General features: G+C 35.7%; 2 protein-coding genes across 14 annotated transcripts; one reads left to right on the top strand and one right to left on the bottom strand.

The window, feature by feature from the left end:
* Positions 1-4287: 4287 nt before the first annotated feature.
* Positions 4288-11419, top strand: LOC137729291 (uncharacterized). 8 transcript variants are annotated; one of them, XM_088678786.1, is made up of 14 exons: positions 4288-4524; positions 4718-4811; positions 4941-5022; positions 5111-5214; positions 5467-5593; positions 5673-5767; positions 6004-6127; positions 8086-8166; positions 8875-8973; positions 9067-9249; positions 9917-10057; positions 10162-10218; positions 10508-10645; positions 11078-11419. In XM_088678786.1, exons 2-14 carry the CDS (start codon positions 4771-4773, stop codon positions 11276-11278), a joined length of 1473 nt encoding a protein of 490 aa, XP_088534912.1. In that variant the 5' UTR covers positions 4288-4524; positions 4718-4770; the 3' UTR covers positions 11279-11419. The 8 variants fall into 8 exon arrangements, with proteins under 8 accessions (XP_088534912.1, XP_088534911.1, XP_068324276.2 ...); XM_088678785.1 differs by having other exon boundaries at positions 11075-11419; XM_068468175.2 differs by having other exon boundaries at positions 4327-4524; positions 4729-4811; positions 11075-11419.
* A 1339-nt stretch (positions 11420-12758) lies between these two features.
* LOC137728798 (myb family transcription factor PHL7) lies at positions 12759-16654 on the bottom strand. 6 transcript variants are annotated; one of them, XM_088678791.1, is made up of 7 exons: positions 16331-16654; positions 15503-15734; positions 14743-14819; positions 14563-14605; positions 14365-14413; positions 14023-14092; positions 12759-13525 (listed from the first exon to the last, which is right to left on the bottom strand). In XM_088678791.1, the coding sequence occupies exons 2-7, from the start codon at positions 15627-15629 to the stop codon at positions 12980-12982; spliced, it is 912 nt and encodes a 303-aa protein (XP_088534917.1). In that variant the 5' UTR covers positions 15630-15734; positions 16331-16654; the 3' UTR covers positions 12759-12979. The 6 variants fall into 6 exon arrangements, with proteins under 6 accessions (XP_088534917.1, XP_068323669.2, XP_068323667.2 ...); XM_068467568.2 differs by having other exon boundaries at positions 14365-14422; positions 16331-16630; XM_068467566.2 differs by having other exon boundaries at positions 14365-14422; positions 15503-15642; positions 16331-16596.
* Between the last annotated feature and the right edge of the window lie 1908 nt (positions 16655-18562).

Raw genomic sequence — 18562 nt, 5'->3', positions numbered from 1 at the left:
AAGATTCAAATGATTCGTTAGAAAGAAGAAGAAAAAAAAAAAGAGCATAAATTGATATGCTTTAAAAATCTCAGAGAGCAATGCGAAAATAATTAAAATCTCATGGCTTGCTTTGAAAATAACCCCAAAAATCGAGGGTGTGAACTGTGAAATGTAGTTAACATAAATTTTAGTTACAAAGAGTATCAAATTAATCTTTAGGGAAAATTAGAATCCCCATCACTTTTTTAATACTCTTTAGATTAAATATTGGTTCTAATACAAATTTGATTAGGACGCCTAAATAATAGCCATGTCAGCATTTTTATATTTATTTAGATTACAAGTCATTATTGTGTTTTTTAATTTAATATATTAATTATTAAATTTCATATATATCCTTTTATGTAGATATATTTCTGTACGTGCCTATTCTTTAGGAAGCCGGTTCTCCCATGTTTTTTTAATTCAATCCCATCTATGAAAGTCACTTACAAGTGAAACAAAAGCTGCCCTTGGATGTGCTGCCTCATTACATTCGTGAGGAGCAAAATGAAAATCTATTGACCACGGTTGTGTTAAACATTTGATATCACATACCAAGCCTTCAATCAAAGCCTCACGTTCTTTTCTTTTCTTTTCTTTTTCAAAATCAAAGCCTCCGAACAGAGAATCACATTTCTTAGTAGGCCTACTATATATATATCGATACTAGCCCAATGGCGTCATCCATTTCTAGCTTTTAATCTAATTTCTTTGTATAATCTCATTTTGATAGGAGCTAATGACCAGTGAGCATAACTTTGCCCCTATGCAATTAACGTTACGTACCAAACGCCTTGAATGATCTAATTTAACATTATATCATGAACCAAACGATCATTATGAGTTAGTGTGACATTAAGTAACATACCAAACTCCTGGTACATTACAAGCACACTGTATAACGTTTTTTTTCAGACAAATACGTTTCAAAAATAAAAAATTTTACGTACCAAATGCCTGGAATGATATAATTTAATATTATATCATGAACCAAAAAATCATTATGAGTTAGTGTAACATTAAGTAACGTACCAAGCTCTTATTACATTACAAACACATTGTACAACGTTTTTCCAGACAAATACGTTTCAAAAATTACTGAAACTTTTGCCTACCAAATGCCTGGTTTGATCTAATTTAATATTATATCATGAACCAAATGATCATCATGAGTTAGTATAACATTAAGTAACGTACCAAACTCTTGGTAAATTACAAACGCACACTGTATAACGTTTTTCCAAACAGATAAGTTTCAAAAATAAAAAAAACTTTACGTACCAAATGCCTTGAATGATCTAATTTAACATTCTGTCATGAACCAAATGATCAATATGAGTCACTGTAACATTAAGTAACATACCAAACTCCTGGTACATTATAAACACACTGTATAAGGTTTTTCCAGACAAATACGTTTCAAAAATAAAAACTTTATGTACCAAACGATCAATATAAGTCAGCATAACATTAAATGACATACCAAACTCTTGGTACATTACAAAGTTGCAGTCTAATATGAGTCAACATAACATTAATAATGTACTAATCATAGCCTTGCTCAAGACCCTCAACTTCTTATACTAACTACGTACGTTGCGGTGTAACTCCTAGCAAGTTGGATGGATCTGAGATCCAATCGAAGCTCCATATGTGATTCTTAATTCGATTAATACATTTGGCTAATACACAACATGCATCGACCCTAACGTGTGAATCATGTTTTTTAACTCGATAACAGCTTCAGTTATACCTAGATTAATCAAGTTTTCATCTTCTATTTGTTTTCGTTTAATCAAAACCCTCGACTTCGAAAGACAATCAAAATCAATGCACCCGACTAATGATTGAATAAAAATCAGTAACTAGAACCTGAATACCAACGTCGACCTCGGTACGAAAAGAAGGCTGCTGAAACTTATGGTACGTTCATAGGAAGGAAGTGCCACTGGAAAATAAAATTCACTAGAAAAATAACATTATAAATATCCTTAAATTCAAATCCTTCTGATATTCAACAAGTATTCTACTTGAATTAAAACTCTGAGACATAGTTAGCAAGAATCTAGGAAACTTGTGTGCATTTTGGGGTGAAGAAACTGGATACAGCAAAGAGATATGTTAAAGGCTATGGCAAAATATGTAATTTAGGTACATTACAATGGGTTAATTAAAATACACATGGCACCAAAATTGTAGAAGAATGTTTAATCAAATTGTTAAATTGAACAGATGTTTAATCTAAGAAGCCTAAAAATGAGGGGTCTATATCAAAACGCCCCAAATCTTTATGCTTCTTCTAAAGAAAATAACTCTTCATCCTTGGGGAAAACAACTCTTTATTCATTTTTAGTTTTTTAACCAAAATGATCATTGCGATTGATATAACTCCTCATATTGGTCTATGAGATTTGAAATCAATATAAGTGGTTCTTGATGATGAACAAATTGAGGGTGGCTTAACCAAACACGTCTTCCTTCCTCTATGTTCTGCTTTGGCAGTTTACTAGTATTAGTTACTTGTGGTTTACAAATCTCACTCCAACACCCTTGATATATGCAGCCAAAAAAGAATTTGCGAAACGGCAAAAGGTTGGATGCTTTCTAAGTCCAATTACATTGCCTTTTGTACATTGCCTTTTGTGATTACTTTTCTAAGTCTGCATGTCTTCTTTCTATTATTTGTTCGTCTGTTTATTCTTCGATCCTATTCTCGGTTCTAGCGAAGAAGTTCTCCATCTTCTTCCACACACATATGGAAAAGTTTTGAATATTTAATTGGTGGAGAACTTCTCTATCTAATATTGGTTGTCCTTCATAAAATTTCAGGGGTAATATATTTTCGTTTGGTGTTTTATTAAATCTTGGCTTGACTCAAATAGCATTCCATGGGCAGTAGTACAAAGTCTCTTTAATTTTGTTTCCCCTGGTGCTCTTCTAATATGATGATGGGTTCTTCGTTCATTTAATTAGTTTCGTTTGGTGTATAAAATCGTCTCTAATTTTGTTTAATAATATTCATTTTATCTTTGTCTTCCATGCACTCAAAAAGAAAGGATCGAAGTTAACGTAGAACTGGTGTATAATCGAATTGATTGTGGGATTGTATATTATTGGTTATAACGAAAGGTTAATATTTCAAATGAAGATAAGGTATGCCGTTCATCTCCTTATTTTCTAGTTTCAATCCAAAAGTTCTAACTATCATAGTTAATTTTTTTTTTTTTTCAGTCAACCTAATTGTTAGAATGAAATCTTGTTTGTTTAAATAGTTTGATTGAGGTTCCTAGCATCATTTGAGGGATTTTACTCATGCACTTATGCATTCAATATCCCACAAATTATGAAATTTAAACAAATTCAAATAATATTTTTACAATATAATAATTAATTTAAAATTAATAATATAGTAATATTATTCTTCACATAGTTCTAGCAAAAAAGTAATGTACCCATGAAATTATTAATTTATTTAAAAAATAAATTAGCATGAGTACAAATATTCAGCAAAATAAATATGGGTATTAAAATTTAAATTTATGGGTGCAAACTGAAATTCAAAATATATTGGTAAAAATTTGAAAAAAGGTGCAAATAAAAATTCAAATTTATGGGTACAAATTGACATTAACAAGAATATTGGTACAAATGAAAAATAATAATATATGAAAAATACTAAAAACATATATTTGGAAATGATTAATAAGTTTTTCATTTTTAAATTTGACATATGTTTTTTAGTACATCGATATATTTTTACATTACGGGGAGGGGGAGTTCGGCTAAGCCACACAATGGGCAACCTAATTTGGTATCGAATTTGCCATCCACGAGATTTGAACCCAAAATCTCTCACTTTCAAGTGAAAAGGAATATCATCAAGCCATAGTACTGAGTGACTAAAATTAACGTATGTTGACATATAAATAATTAATATTCAAATAATGAGTCAAAAGACCTTGATCAAAAATGAAAAATAAATAAAGTTTTAATTAATGAGAAATGAAAATGAATGATGAAAACCTAATTTATCTGTTATTTTATTATTACACTAGTACATGTCTGCACATAAAGTATGTGAAATATTTTACTTTTGTTTTTAAAGTCAAAGGAGAGAGTAAGAGAGAATTGAGAGTAGGGAGAGGTTTAAACATAAAAAACAAAATTTTGTTTTATGAAATTATATTGTTGTCCTTAATTTTTTTATTGTGATAAAAAACAAAAATAATTTTTCAATATCTTTCGGTTGACAAATAAAATTTCATTATTTTATATAAATTCACTCAATTCACTTTTATTCTTGCGAGCATATTTTTCTCATGTTGTTATTAAAGTAACAGCAAGAGGGTGGGTTTGTTTTGATTTATGATTTGTGGCGTGGTGTCCGGGTTTCTTTGTATACAACTGTAAAGTGGGAAATTGCGGCTTGTTTCTGGAGCTCACGGTGTTTCTGGAGGTTGCTCACGGGGCAATGCTCCTGCCCTAGCCAATAGCCATAGGGTAAAAAGCTCTGCTCTTATTCGCTATTTAGTTGCATTCATAAGATAAAGAGTTGGGTAATGAGATCTGGAATTCTATTTCTGAATTTGATTTCTTTTCCCTCCATATATTTGCTCCTTTCTTTTTGAGGGTTTTTTGAAGTGAGGGGGATTCTCACTTGTCAGGAATCCTCTGCTGTCGTTTTCTTTTTTAGTTATCTGTCAGAGTTATGGGTTGGAGTAGCTTTGAGGGACGCTTGGAAGCAAGATGATCCATCAGTTCATTAATTTTGTCATTCGCCCTCCCAGGTATGCATCTCATCTCATGATGCTTCTTGGTCTCAGTTTCATCGACCAAGATGATACCTTGAGCTTCATATTGGTGATTTTTTTGTCTTTCCCTTGCTCATTTCTACGCATCTGCAATGTTGTAAACAGGGCAGAGTATAACCCAGATCAATATCTTTGGGAAAGGGATTTCACGCTTGCAGGCAGAGCATACAAACGACAGGACTTGGAGGCAAGTATGGCCACCAGTTACCGCTTATCAGAACATTCTTGTTTTCGCTTGGCAGCAATGTTAGATTATATGTTTTAAATACTTGCAGCTTACGAATGCTAGGGGCCATACCTTGCGGTGTAGTCATTATCTGCCTTCACCTTTCCCTGATGATGTTTCTCTTCCATGTGTTATATACTGCCATGGAAACAGGTGTGTAATGATTATTTGAGAATTTTTTCTTCCCTTTTTAACAAAGTAAATGTGTATGTGATTATATGCACTTGGGGTGTGTTTTGGGTTCCACCTATACATTATGGTTATAAACAGATTGTTGAACATCATACATTATTTTCACTTCTCCAACACAGCTCTCTGGTGTGTTTTAAATAATTGAACATAAGTGTTAAAGGTGCTTTATAGACAAAGAGGTAGAACTGACTCTGGTAATGGACAACAATGCAGTGGGTGTCGGGCAGATGCAAATGAAGCTGCTGTAATGCTTCTTCCATCAAATATCACCGTTTTTACTCTTGATTTTTCCGGTTCAGGATTATCTGATGGTAACTATGTAAGCCTTGGTTGGCATGAGGTATGGTGTAACTTTCGTTGTTACTTTATGCTTACTTTTCTCACTTTGTGCAGTTTGTAATTTTTTCTTTCCTGCTCAGAGATATGACCTTAAGATTGTGGTTTCATATTTAAGAAGCAAAAAGCAAATCTCGCGTATAGGTCTTTGGGGGCGATCTATGGGTGCAGTCACATGGTACATCGTCTTGTCATTTGTTGGCTCGTCATTAGGTTAACTTGTATCATGGACTCGGATATGGAAGGGTCTTTTGGGATTCTTTAACTTGTTACTGCATTAAAAATTCGTATTGGCTTGATGGTCAAAGATAGTTATATTCTTCTTCGAGCGTAAAGAAACACTTCTACATTTTGCATTCACATAAGCATATTTTTGAAACTCCTGAAGTAATTAACCTCATATGTGTAATGCAGCCTACTTTATGGAGCAGAAGACCCTTCCATTTCCGGAATGGTGTTGGATAGTGCCTTTTCAAGCTTGTATGTTCTAATGATGGAACTAGTTGACGTATACAAGATTCGGCTTCCTAAATTTACAGTACAATCTCTCTCTCTCTCTCTCTCTTCAAACCCACCCCCCCCCCCCCCCCCCCCCCCCCAAAAAAAAAAACCAAAAAACACACATTTCTCTTAGCATCCACATTGTATGCTGCATGCAAGACTACGAAGATAAATTCATCATTGCAAAAACTATAAACAAATGCTCCCGCAAAATAATTTTTTCAGCTGGAGCATAAAAGCTTGTAGATTGAAAATGGCATGGCCAGGACTAGCAGTTGACATAATTGGTGAAATATAATTTTGACTATTGATACCACTAATTAAGTTAAGAACCAGACAAGGTCAACGTTGCCAATCCAAATCTGTATTGGATAATAATTATACAAATGTATCTGCCAACCTACCTACATACAGTAACATACAGCCACACACGCTCGACGCCTATTCACACAAATGGGAAAAATGATCTCTTGCCAGGCTGTAGCATATCATGTTAGCTGCACATTCGAACAGAAGCTTACAAAATAACATTCAAGACTTTTGAACGAGAGAAACTACTCTTTTTATATAATTTGGTTATAATATGGAGCTAAAATAAAGCAGCAACGTAAGGATGTAATAGGTACTAATCTCTTTCTTCAATAAGGGGTAATTCATGGGCTGAGATGTTTTAAGACCTTGTGGTAGAGAAAGTGGAAATGGGATCGAAGATATGGAAATGCTGGACTTTAGCTGTATTCTGGGTGGAATGGTCATGAGATGAACAAGAAGGTTTTTGAAAATTATAGAGGTGAGGGCGTGGAGGCTTTATGTAAAGTAAAGATTTTGGACTTCATTTTAGGCTTCTTCTGTTTCCAAAGGCCTTGAGACGTTGCAATGATGATGCTGTGAGAGTTCTGGCAGAATTTCACAATAATGGGGTGGTTAGCACAATGACCAATGAAGCCTATATTTGCTTAATATCGAAGAAGAGTGACTCCTTGAAGATTGGAGACTACAGATCCATTAGCCTTGGTACTTGCCTTTGCAAGATTATTGCCAAAGTTCCACCTCTAAGACTTAAGGAAGTGCTCCATGTCATTATCTCTAAAGCTTTGGGAATCTAACCAAATCCATGATGTTTTGGGAAATTTTCCAATCTATTATCTATCCTTATTTAAGATTCCCCTGGGAGTGGCTTCAAGGAGGGAGAAGTTGATAAGAGGTTTCATTTGGACACGTGTGCGACATGGCTTCAAAGAGTAGGATTGGGGGAGGTCTGAGAGTTGGGAATCTGTGGAAATCTAGGGTATGTAGGGTTTGTTGCCCTTGCTAAGGTCAATACTTGTGACATGGTTCAAGAAGACGACCTTAGTTTAGTTTCTCACCTCAATGGTGCTTCTTGTGTATGTCTGATTTGGAATGTTCTGGTCATTCTTTTCTTCACTGTCTGGTTTCCTTGGGCTTATGGTTGAAGCTGGTCAGGAAGATGGTATAACTTGGGTACTTCCAAGGTATTGCTTTTCTCTTAGCCAAACTCATGTTCTGGTTTAGAAGGGTAAGAAAGCTAAGGTTATGAAGGGTTGGTTCATGCGGTGGCAAAGCTATGGGACAGAGTTCAGTTTTTGTCTGCCCTTTGGGCCTCGGTTTCCCCTGAGTTCGGGGGAATTTCTCTCTTTCATTTGTTTAGAATAGATAGGGTCAGCCTTATGGTTTGTATTTGGGTGTTTAGCTCTTTTGCAGTTAGCTGTGTTTTTTCCTGCTTTCTGTTTGTGGTGGTGTTCTGGACCACTCTTTCTGTTTCTCTTTTCTTCTTAATAATATTGTTTATTTATAAAAATAAATAAAAATTATCCCCTGAAATTCCCAATATCAGTATCATTTTTAAGAAATTATTAGCATTTGCATGGTTGATAAAGCATTAATTATATTCATTCTGGTTTTATATGTCATCTCTCCAGTCTTAACCCCTCCTTCCTTTTAACCTTAGTTTCTTTATCTCTTCCTTTTAACCAGGTTAAGATGGCAGTACAATATATGCGTCGGATAATTGAGAAGAAGGCAAAGTTTGATATCATGGATCTTAATTGCTTGCAGGTCTTTCTATACTAATAGTTTTGTTAACATTGGATGAGTTATCATTAGCTCCTTTCCCTGTTATCTCTTAAAATAGTTGAAGAGTTACATTGCGGAGTCCACTCTGTTGTCTAGTCCAATTTGAACGTCTATTTTTTATGTTGCCTGTAAAAAACCATCCTTGCAAAAAAAAAAAAAAAAAAAAAAAAAAAAAAAAAAACCAATTATAATTAAGTAGATGAACATCGTGTTTCCATTAAACAGACCCAAATGCATTTACTTTTCCATTCCTATGTTGTTAGTAAACTCATGAATGGGAATCATACCCATTCCTTTCAAATTCTTGATTGTTAGTAAATACAAGAATGGGAATGATACCCATTCCTAACAAATCCATTCCTTGTAATTTTCGAATTGGCTGATCTTTTGCGTAGATTATTCTTAAAAGGAGACTTAATAAATGGATTGACTGGATCATTGAACCACATTACAGGGCCACTAGCAGTGTGTCCCTTATTTTAGCTAAGGGGATCATAAATGTGTCATTTCTTAGGGATGAGTTAGACACATGCTGAACCAATACTTGTTATTTTTAAACTCTCTGCAGCCATTAGATCATTTATATGCATAAGCGTGTGTGTATAATCTACCACTATATATATTATTTTCTGAAAAGAACTTTAATCTACCACTATATATTGAATTCGGTCATTTGTGTAATACTGGCAGGTAGCAATCAAAACATTCATTCCTGCTTTATTTGGACATGCCAAGGATGACAAATTCATCCAAACCCATCATTCTGACATCATTTACAAGTCTTATGCGGTATTGCCCTCGTTGAAGGATCTTATCCTTACCTTAAAGTAATATGTTGCACTTGATACAGGGAGAAACAAATACATCTTTGATGCTTTGCAGGGGGACAAAAATATTATACATTTCGATGGTGATCACAACTCTTCTCGACCACAGTTTTATTATGATTCAGTTTCCATTTTCTTCTATAATGTTCTCCATCCCCCGCAAACGTCTTCTCATTCATGTAAGCTTGACAAGTGTTATGGTTTGGGGGATTTGAAGATTGGTGCTGGTTTGGATGAGGTGATTTCTGTTTCATATGATTTATTGTGGAAAACCTTCTTGTGTTACCATTGGTCATCAATTTTGTTATCATGACTGCTAGTATTGTACAAGCTGACGCTCCAACCAATTTACATATGCTTTTAAGAATCCCGTGTCAATGGACTGTAGCTCTAATCGATACTTCGTAACCAAAGGGCATTTCTCCCAAAATCAAAGTGAGAGGATGGAAGTTAGAGCTTGTGGCAGTCATGCATCATTTTTATATAATAGTAACCACCAATACCACCACCATCATCAGCACGCACAGCTAATCTTGAAGCGTTATAGATCACGCTATGTTTCAATGTCAAAAAACAAACGCATACACATGCACAATCACCATCCTCATCCCCATTTGGTCATAAATGATAAGGTTCACTGAAAATTCTTCTATGCACTCCACGGCTGGCTTCCCAGTTATAATTCAGTGGTATCCTGTGCTTAAAGCAGGTGCTGCACAATAATATTTTAACAATGATCAGTTGTCAGCATTTTGTTATGGCTCATGTAATTGAGAAAGCCGTTTACATTGACTATGCCTCATAAGTCATAGCCACTATCTGGGATTGGGAAATAGAGCTCCACTACCATAGAGTGTTACATAATTTCCCGCACTAAAATGAATATGTCCCCACCCCTTTTGTAGGGCTTGTTATATGAGATAATTACTGGAGTTCATTCTGCGGGTACTGACGTGGCAAGTTCATCTTCTGCTCCTCCTGCCATTTCAACCCCAAAATGTGTGGGCAAACTTCTTGATGAATTTGCACCAGCGACTACTGCTGTTGTATGTCCTTATTTTCTTTTAGTGTTTTTTTTTTTACCGTTTGTCTCTCCATATTCTCCATTTTATTGAGTCATTCTGTAACATACTAGTTATTGAGAATGCAGGATTCTGTGAATGATGAAGCTGACACACTTAACAGTCACAAACCATCACATTTAGAGGTGACGTAAACTTTTAGATTTTTTTCCCCGTCTTTTCAATTGAGGTCAGTCATCAGAGTAGAAAACGATGGATTGGCAATGGTTTTTAGTTAGCTTGGTAATGCAGATGATAGTTTCTTGTTCCAATGGAGTTTTGTGTGTTAATGTATTGATGAAGTGCTTTTTTAAGTCAAGAAGAATTCAGTATACATTGTATTAAAAGACAGATCATACTCGCGGCTGATATGACTTTTCAACTTGTCTGCTTCACAGATTGTAATACTGAAATACTGCAGTTATGGTTTTACAGGAGCAGACTAATGGTGAGAATGTAGAATGTTGTTCATATACAAGCTCAAACAGGGAGAGTTGGGGCAGATGCTCTTCATTAGGAGGCAGTGATGAAGAATCTTCTGCTGATTGCACAGCTGCTGACAGCAGTCATCAGGTCTCTCTTTCTCACACAACGCCCAACACCCAACCTATGACTCTCTTTATAATTCAGATTCCTGCAGAGACTTATTTTCTTCACACACCAATTAAAAGTTTTTATTTAATGTTAGCTTCTGTTCAGTGGGACTTGTCAGCATGAATTAAGGTGGTAATGTAATGTTGTAGACTCATCTAGACCTGGATCCTGGCTCTTATGGTCTATGGGTTTAGTTTACTGAAGAATGGGAAATATTCTATCTGGATGTTTTAGGTACATTGGTCACTTAAAGAATGGGTAATTGTATGTTTCCGGTATATTTATATCTACCGGAAAGTTAATTATACGTAACATACTATTGCGCATTCTTCACGCACTGCATAGGATTTAAAAAATATATTTCCAAGTTTATGTTTCATGATTGTAAGTTGCCCCTTTTGATTGTAGAAGAACCTTAAGGTGTTTGCGAGGCCTCTTCGATGCATACAACAAAAATCATCAGAGCCAAGAAAAGAGGAAAAGAAAAAGAAGAAAGTTCTCGTTGCTCCAAAGAAGACCAAGAGTGAGAAATTTGAAAAGTTAGAGGCCCTGAGCAAACGACTGCGTCTTTGCATCCTAAAGCGAGTGAAAAATTGCAGACGTCCCACTTAGTGACTGCTGTAGTATAAAAAGTGTGTGTAGCTACAATTGTTTTACCTTATGTTGTTGATGTATTCTTCAACCTTGTATGGGTTGTTAAATCCTTTTTTTTTTATTTTCCTTGTTTAAAATCATTGATTGGTGCTGTTCTTATTTCCTTGTCATGGCCCTGTTCTAATTTCTGCGTGCCATTTTCGTGTCACGTAAGGGTTCCATGAAGATCTATCAGTATCGGGTTCCTATTGCCCTCCGTCTCGCTCACATGTGGCGTTCCAGTGCCATAATGCAATGCAGAGGGAATCTGTTGGGCCATAGGAGGACTAACATGAACAGGTTCGCTGCTGCCACCCCGCGACAGTTTGTCATGTCAGATTCTGAACTCTCGCTACTCCCGCACTCACCACTGATGCCTCCCATCCTACAAAGCGCAACTTCCCATATTACCCACTGATGAGAAATTACTTTTAAACTAACTAATTCAAAATTTGATAACCCCACGCCAAGCTAAGTCGGGCTAGCTTGTAACCCATCAAGGTGGTGGGACATCGGTTCAGCTCGTTTGGCAGGACTTGCTGTTGCAATTTGCTGGCTACAAAAATAAATAAATAAATTTACTAACCCCCTCCCCTGTTTTCACCTGCTTCTCTTTGACTTTTTTTCTTATATTTACTCTGATAAAACATCTGCACGCCAGTAAGACCCAGGCTATGGCCAAATTTCGAGAGAGAGGATCCTCGAAGGATCCTCTAATCACATCTGTTCATCGTATATTATGCGGTTAATTTTTGTCAGATACTATTTATATTCAATTTTAAATATAAAAAAATTACAATGATTTCTGATCAGACAATGTACAATAAATAGATGTAATTGGAGGATCCAGCAAAAATATCTTAGAGTTTTCCTTTATTAAAGTTGCCTGACACTACACTCGCGTATTTTTCACATACTATACATTTAGATACCATACAAGTCCCGTATTTTACTATGTTGCCTTGATTTGGTTGAAAATTCTCTTGTTTAATTTAAGGAATTTAGGCATACCCAAGCCATCGCATTACGAATCAGGATCCTCTCCTGAGCAAAGGGTGAGGATTCTCCTGACCAAGTCTATCAGGCCGTTGAAATTTTATCCAACGGCTACAAACAATGAGCCTCTCTAAAAGTTATAATAATTGTAACCATTAGATAAAATTTCCACAGTCCGATGGGCTTAGTTAGGAGGATTCTCACCCTTTGCTCAGGAGAGGATCCTGATCCGTTGCACTACATGTTGAGGCCTACTCTTGAAAGTTCAACACATTTCAGTGCTCGGCTTTCTAACAAAAGCACTTCTAGCATAAGTATTTCCTACAGAGGCAATCCCAGCCAAAGCTCTTAGTTCTCGTTGTGATATTTGAATTTAAGTAACTAAGGTCAGCTAAGAATATCCGAAGATGGAAATCAGAAAACGCATCTAAAGAATATCCATCTGGCCACAAACAAGAAGCTGTGAAGTAAATAGTAATCGTATTGCAGTAGAGTTGCTAATTCCAACCGTTGATCACATCAATGCACTCCATCTAAATAAGGCACAGAGTTCACTGATGTGCTAGAAGCTTGAACCTGATTAATGTGCACACCTGTAATTAGCAACATTCTTTCACTTGATTAGAGTCGAGACATATCTCCCAAGGAAACTCAAAGGCAAATTCAAAACTCTACAATACTAAGCTACATGTCACTGCCTGCATCTTTTTCCAATTGATTTTCATTCCTGAATGAAATCCCGGATGAGGGATGAAACTGCTCCCTAGGCAGGAAAGCTGTATGTCCTTGCTGGTAGGAAGAGTTTAAGCTCGACTCTAGTATCTGGTGTGTAAGCACCGCTTCTGGATCAGTGAATGGTTCACCTATGTTAACCCATCGCTTCTTTGTCAAGCTCTCTACTTTTGGACTCTCAGCTGGAGAACTAACATGACAACCAGAATCTGGAGTTAAGGGTTCACGATGCGATGAGAAAGATTCATCAATGGAAATGCTCTTAGCTGGCACACATTCCTTGGCGGCCTTGTCTTGGAGGGGGCACTCTGAGGTCGGGGCAGGAGTTGCAGGATCAGTCTTGTTGTCAGATTCTGGGCAATTGTCACTTGACAAACGAGCTAAGTGCCCAGAGCCAGGTGCTTCTGAAAGAACTCCACTAAGTCGCTGCTGCTCTTCAATAATTTTCTTCAAGTATTTACCTTGGGCTTCTATCCGTAACTGTAGCTGTCTCTGTACCTGTTGGGCATTTATGAGTTCAGCTTATCAGCCAATGCTGGTCTGAATAAACTAGACCTTTCCCCCTTCCCCCTTTATCCTCTATGCATAATATGCAGCAAAATTTGTAGTATGGTAGTTGGGTAGGAGACGATTTTAACTGATCTCTTTGCTATCCAAGAACTTGGTCATTCAATCTTGCTAAGGATTTCTGACACTATCAACATCATTTTTTAGGGTATACATTGCTTTAAGATAGGTGAATCCGAAATAGCTAATTTGAACTTTGAGTGGCAACAATAACCGTGAAAAGTATATACCTTAAGCGATATAATGCTTTGTAGCAAAGAAAAGATAAAAACCATTTGCAAAATCATTTCTTCTTTTTTTTCAAATTGTTCATTGAATAGACATTTTTCTTATCTCAAGTGGATAACATATATATGCTGTTGGTAAATGTAAAACCCAGTGACAATACATGATTTTATTGGAATCTATATTCGGTCGAGAAAACATGCCTCTAATTGCTCATGTAGTCGCTTCTGCACCTCCATCTGCAGCTTGAGTGCTTCTGTGATTTGCATTCCACTGTGAACAGAAACAGTACATACTTCCTCACATCAATCAGCAAAACTGACAATTTACACAAACTGATAGTTTCACATGCAATAATAATTCAGTAATATTCTATTTTTGTATGCTCCATGTGGCTTAAAACCAGTGAACTAGATATGAATCCTTCAATTTTAAACTTTGACTTCAGGTTCCTTTAGAATAGAATACAGGGTTCTGATTGACATGGCCCATATCTTAGCTGATAACAGAAAGAAATGTCGAGTATAAAAGGCAGATCTACTTACGATGAACCATCCAAATTGGAAAGCACATCCCCAGGTTCTTTCTTGTCAGCTTTTTTCCCTTGCATAACATGTGAAGAGAAACACAGTAAGGGTCCAATAATAATTCATCTTTGATAAGCCTTTATCACTATAGAGGACCTGCCTACTATGGAATCCGAATTCACAAATAATTAACATGAAAGAATCAAGTTCACCTACCATCAGATGAGGAGTCTGGTAGGTATTTTGCAAGTCGATATTTCTGAGTGCATCACACAAGCGATATTAGAGGAAACACCATCGAGAAAGAAATGTATCCTCACTCCTTCTCACACCCGCCAAAAATAAGAAGAAAATAAAGGAAAAGTCAAGCATTGGACAGAAGGTATTTTTACATACCTGTAAATGGCTTTTTACATGGTATATGGTTAAACCTTGTACACCCATCACTCTCAACACACCTTTAGGCGTAGCACCTAGAAAAAGATTAAAAGAAAATAACATAAGATTAAATAAACAATATCACTACAGAAAGTGGACAGATGCCTGATGCCTCTATTGGAACTCAGAAATCCCTAGGTCATAATGCATCTATCCTAGATCTTTGGTCATGCAAAATATCATCTTCTGATCTCAACCAAGTTCTCAAACATATTACATACACCACATATGCAAGATCAAGTATGATTTAAACCTGGGACCAATTTTTATCCAAAGAATCATATATGATATATCTGGAAGGTCATCATGGGTCAGTGTTGGAATTCACTATGAATTGTGAGCTGAAAAACACTATCAACAAACTAAAAAACTGGTCTTCCCTCAGTTAAAATGGAAAATCAACCTGATTTTTTTCTCTATGGTTTCACACAATAGGCGAGATTGCTTAGTAGCCCAGGACAAGAAAACCTATTACATATACACGTCTGGTACAAGAAATAGTTAATTCCATTGTAGTTGATGAAACTATGGAAAAACAATGTAAAGTCAAGTCAAGATTTCGTCTACCTAAGTACAAAACAGGGTCAAAATTTTCCTTCATAAATATCAGCTCCGACTTATATATAGTTTAATTCCCTCGCATCAGCAGATAAATGCAACAACCAACAAAAAAAAAAACAAATCCCAGTTGATCAGATAAAAGTTGAGGGTGACTCACGATCTGGGCCACCAAGTTGTGCCACAGCATCAACAAAGCGTTCATGAAGCTCGCGTGTCCAACGCAATCGCTGTTTTGAGGCAAGGTTAGGATTGTTGAGACTGTTTCCTCCACTGACGAGATCCATTGTGTTGATGACACTGTCAAACTGTTAACCATGAACAACAAAGTTGTTGCAGACTAAGCCTGAACTAGGAACATCCTTTAGTGGATGCATTTGCCATTTATTTACCTAAAAACAAATGAAAAAGAGAGCCACAAAAATTCATAATGCACAAAAGTAAAGAATAAAAGAAAGAAAATTTAATGACTCATACCGACTAAAACCTTATCTAACACATCAATCAGATGAGAGAAATAATTTCATGCCAAAATTCCAAATAAGTAGCTTAAAATTCTTAAAAGGAATCATCGTCTACCAAAATTCTGTGAATTATACATTCTTTTACAGTAAATAAGAAATAAACAGTCAAACTTGAATATAAGCCTGCAAAAAGGGAAGCATGGCAACTAGACTGTGGTAGAGCTATCTATCCATCTCCCATGACTATTCTACAACACTTGAAAGTATTGAAATTGAAAAATTTTAATCTTTCGAAAGGCAGCGAGTTTAGGATTCGTAAGGAGGACCAAGGGCTGCGTCACAATCTCATTCCAAAATGTCACCGAAATTAGGGTTTCATTAACAAGTAAGCTGCTAAATATTATTATGAATTCAGATTTTAGAGAGAAGGAAAAGTATACTTATATTCAATTCATTCATATTTGTTTGTTTGTTTAGGAGAAATGGAGAATTGGCGAAAGAAGAAGAGAAGCGAAGAGACTTACCCAACTCGGACGACGGATCTAGTCTCCTCCATCATATTCCAATTTCCCAACTTTGATCTCTCCTCTCCTCACCTCTCCTCTGCGTGTGTCGCCTCTGTGTGTGGTAGTAGTAATTCAAAAGAATTCAGAACAAGGAAGGAGGTCTAAGTTTTGGAGAAAATGACTCTAATTCTCAGTGATAGATGGTTTGGTCTCTGGTCGTAAGAAAGAGAGAGGGGGACAGAGAGAGATTCCAGACGGACAAGCGGTAGCACCAACCGAAGTATAAAAAGAGCTGAAAAAGACGAGACTTGAGGCCACGACCCTTCCTCGGGGGAAGAACCCAAGTACGAAACTAAGTGGGTAATTGGGCTTAATACCCTTTTACAAACTCACTGACCAAAAGTAAGCATTCTCTGTAAAAAAAAATCTAAAAACTCTTCATTATCCACACAACGTTAATATAGACACAAAATTAGTAGATTACTGACACAATATGAAAGGTATTTTGGTTTAAAATGACTAGTAAAATTGTATTTTGAAAGCACAGCTAATTTTGATTTGTGTATTTGTAAAAGGGCTAGTAAGCCCAATTTTCCAACGAGTAACAAAATCAACCCCTTCTATCTTTTAAGAACGTCTAATCAAATGTGATTTTATTTTTTCTTTTGTTGTGCATTGAGAAAAATCAATTGTAACGTAAAACAAATACGTATTTGATAAATTATAACTTTAAAAGTATTTAGCGTGTAAAAAATATTCTCACAATTTTTTATGCAAAATTGTTTTAGTTGTGGATAATGACTAAAGTGGACAAGATGTAGGGAATATGGTGATAGTGATCATTGTGGTGCTGGTGCTTGTGATGGTGACGATGGTGAAACAGTCAGTGATGGTGGAGAAGATGGCGGTGGTAATGGTAAGAAAGTTGTGGCGCCAAAGATGGTGGTGGCAACGGTGATAGGGGATGCTAGTGGTGGTGGCATTGACTTGGCAGGTGATGCTGGAGTTGAAAGAAGGTAGATGATGTCATTTATTCAAAATCAATGTGTGTGTCACATGAATTAAAATATTTATCAAAGTCTATATTATGCTTCTAATGAAAACAACTTGAAAAAAAAAAAAAAAAAAAAAAAAAACTAAATGCTGCTGTCAAATTAGGTCTCTTACTGTCCTTTTATTCAAAAGTGCTCAAGAAAAACAGTAAAATCAAATATCAAAAGAAAATTAAAAACAAGAGACCTAACTCCACCTACCAACTCTACTGTATTGTTTGCAAATAAGTAAAAAATCAAATATAATAAGACAACTCACATGTGTTAACAAAAGACTGAATTTTTTATGCTACTTAGTACTAAAGTCTTGTGGTATTCCTCTTCATTTGTAAGTAAGAGTTCGATTCTCGCCAAAGGGAATTTGAACCATATTTTTGCTAGCCTATTGTGAGACTTTACCCACTCCTTTACCCCTAGATAATGTCATTTGCTAAAATAAAAACTATTGAATTTTTTCTTTATGCAAAGGATTCAAAACATGTTTGCTTCTATAAACAAAAAATTCTTGGTCTTATGTCTCGAATCTATTGAAAGATTCATTTTCAAGGCCATCTCCAACTGAAATGGTTAAATATAGCTCTATTAGAATTATAGCCATGTAATAAATTATTTTTAAATGAACAAGGTCGGACCATATTCATATATCATCTCTAAAAGGCTAAACAAAGTCTCTTCAATAATTTATTACTTTTAAGTTCATACTTGAAATAATTAAATTTATTGAATTTAAATTAATTATTGCAGCAGATGAAATGTGCCCCAAAAAACAAGTTAAGAGGGGCTACACTTGCCAGCTTGATGCCCCTTTAGTCAAATAATGACATGGTGGGCTCTATTCAATTATAGCCTAGCCATCCGTTAGAGATGAATTTTTGGTCAAATCAAGATAGCATGTTCCATTGGTGATGGCCCAAGAGTATCTTCAAATGAGACGTTAAATTCAAAACTTTAAATTTCAATTTGATGGTTGACTTTAAATATTTTCCTCCCACCCGATATACCAAAATTTATTACTTCATTTATGTTTTTTTTAACAAAAATTATCAAAGTTGGGTTGTTGTTGGTGTAAAAATAATACTTAAATATTTTAACATTTAAGGTAAGGGAAGTAAAATTTCTTTGGAAGTAGCAAAAACTATATTCGAAGGCAGCGTCAATTTTGCCATCTCTTTGTCCATGCCATCTTAGCCTTATTTTC

Source organism: Pyrus communis, chromosome 10, assembly GCF_041283825.1.
Source record: "Pyrus communis isolate YQ-2024b chromosome 10, ASM4128382v1, whole genome shotgun sequence".
In the NCBI taxonomy this organism is placed as follows: domain Eukaryota; kingdom Viridiplantae; phylum Streptophyta; class Magnoliopsida; order Rosales; family Rosaceae; genus Pyrus; species Pyrus communis.
This window is presented reverse-complemented; position numbering and strand designations above follow the sequence as displayed.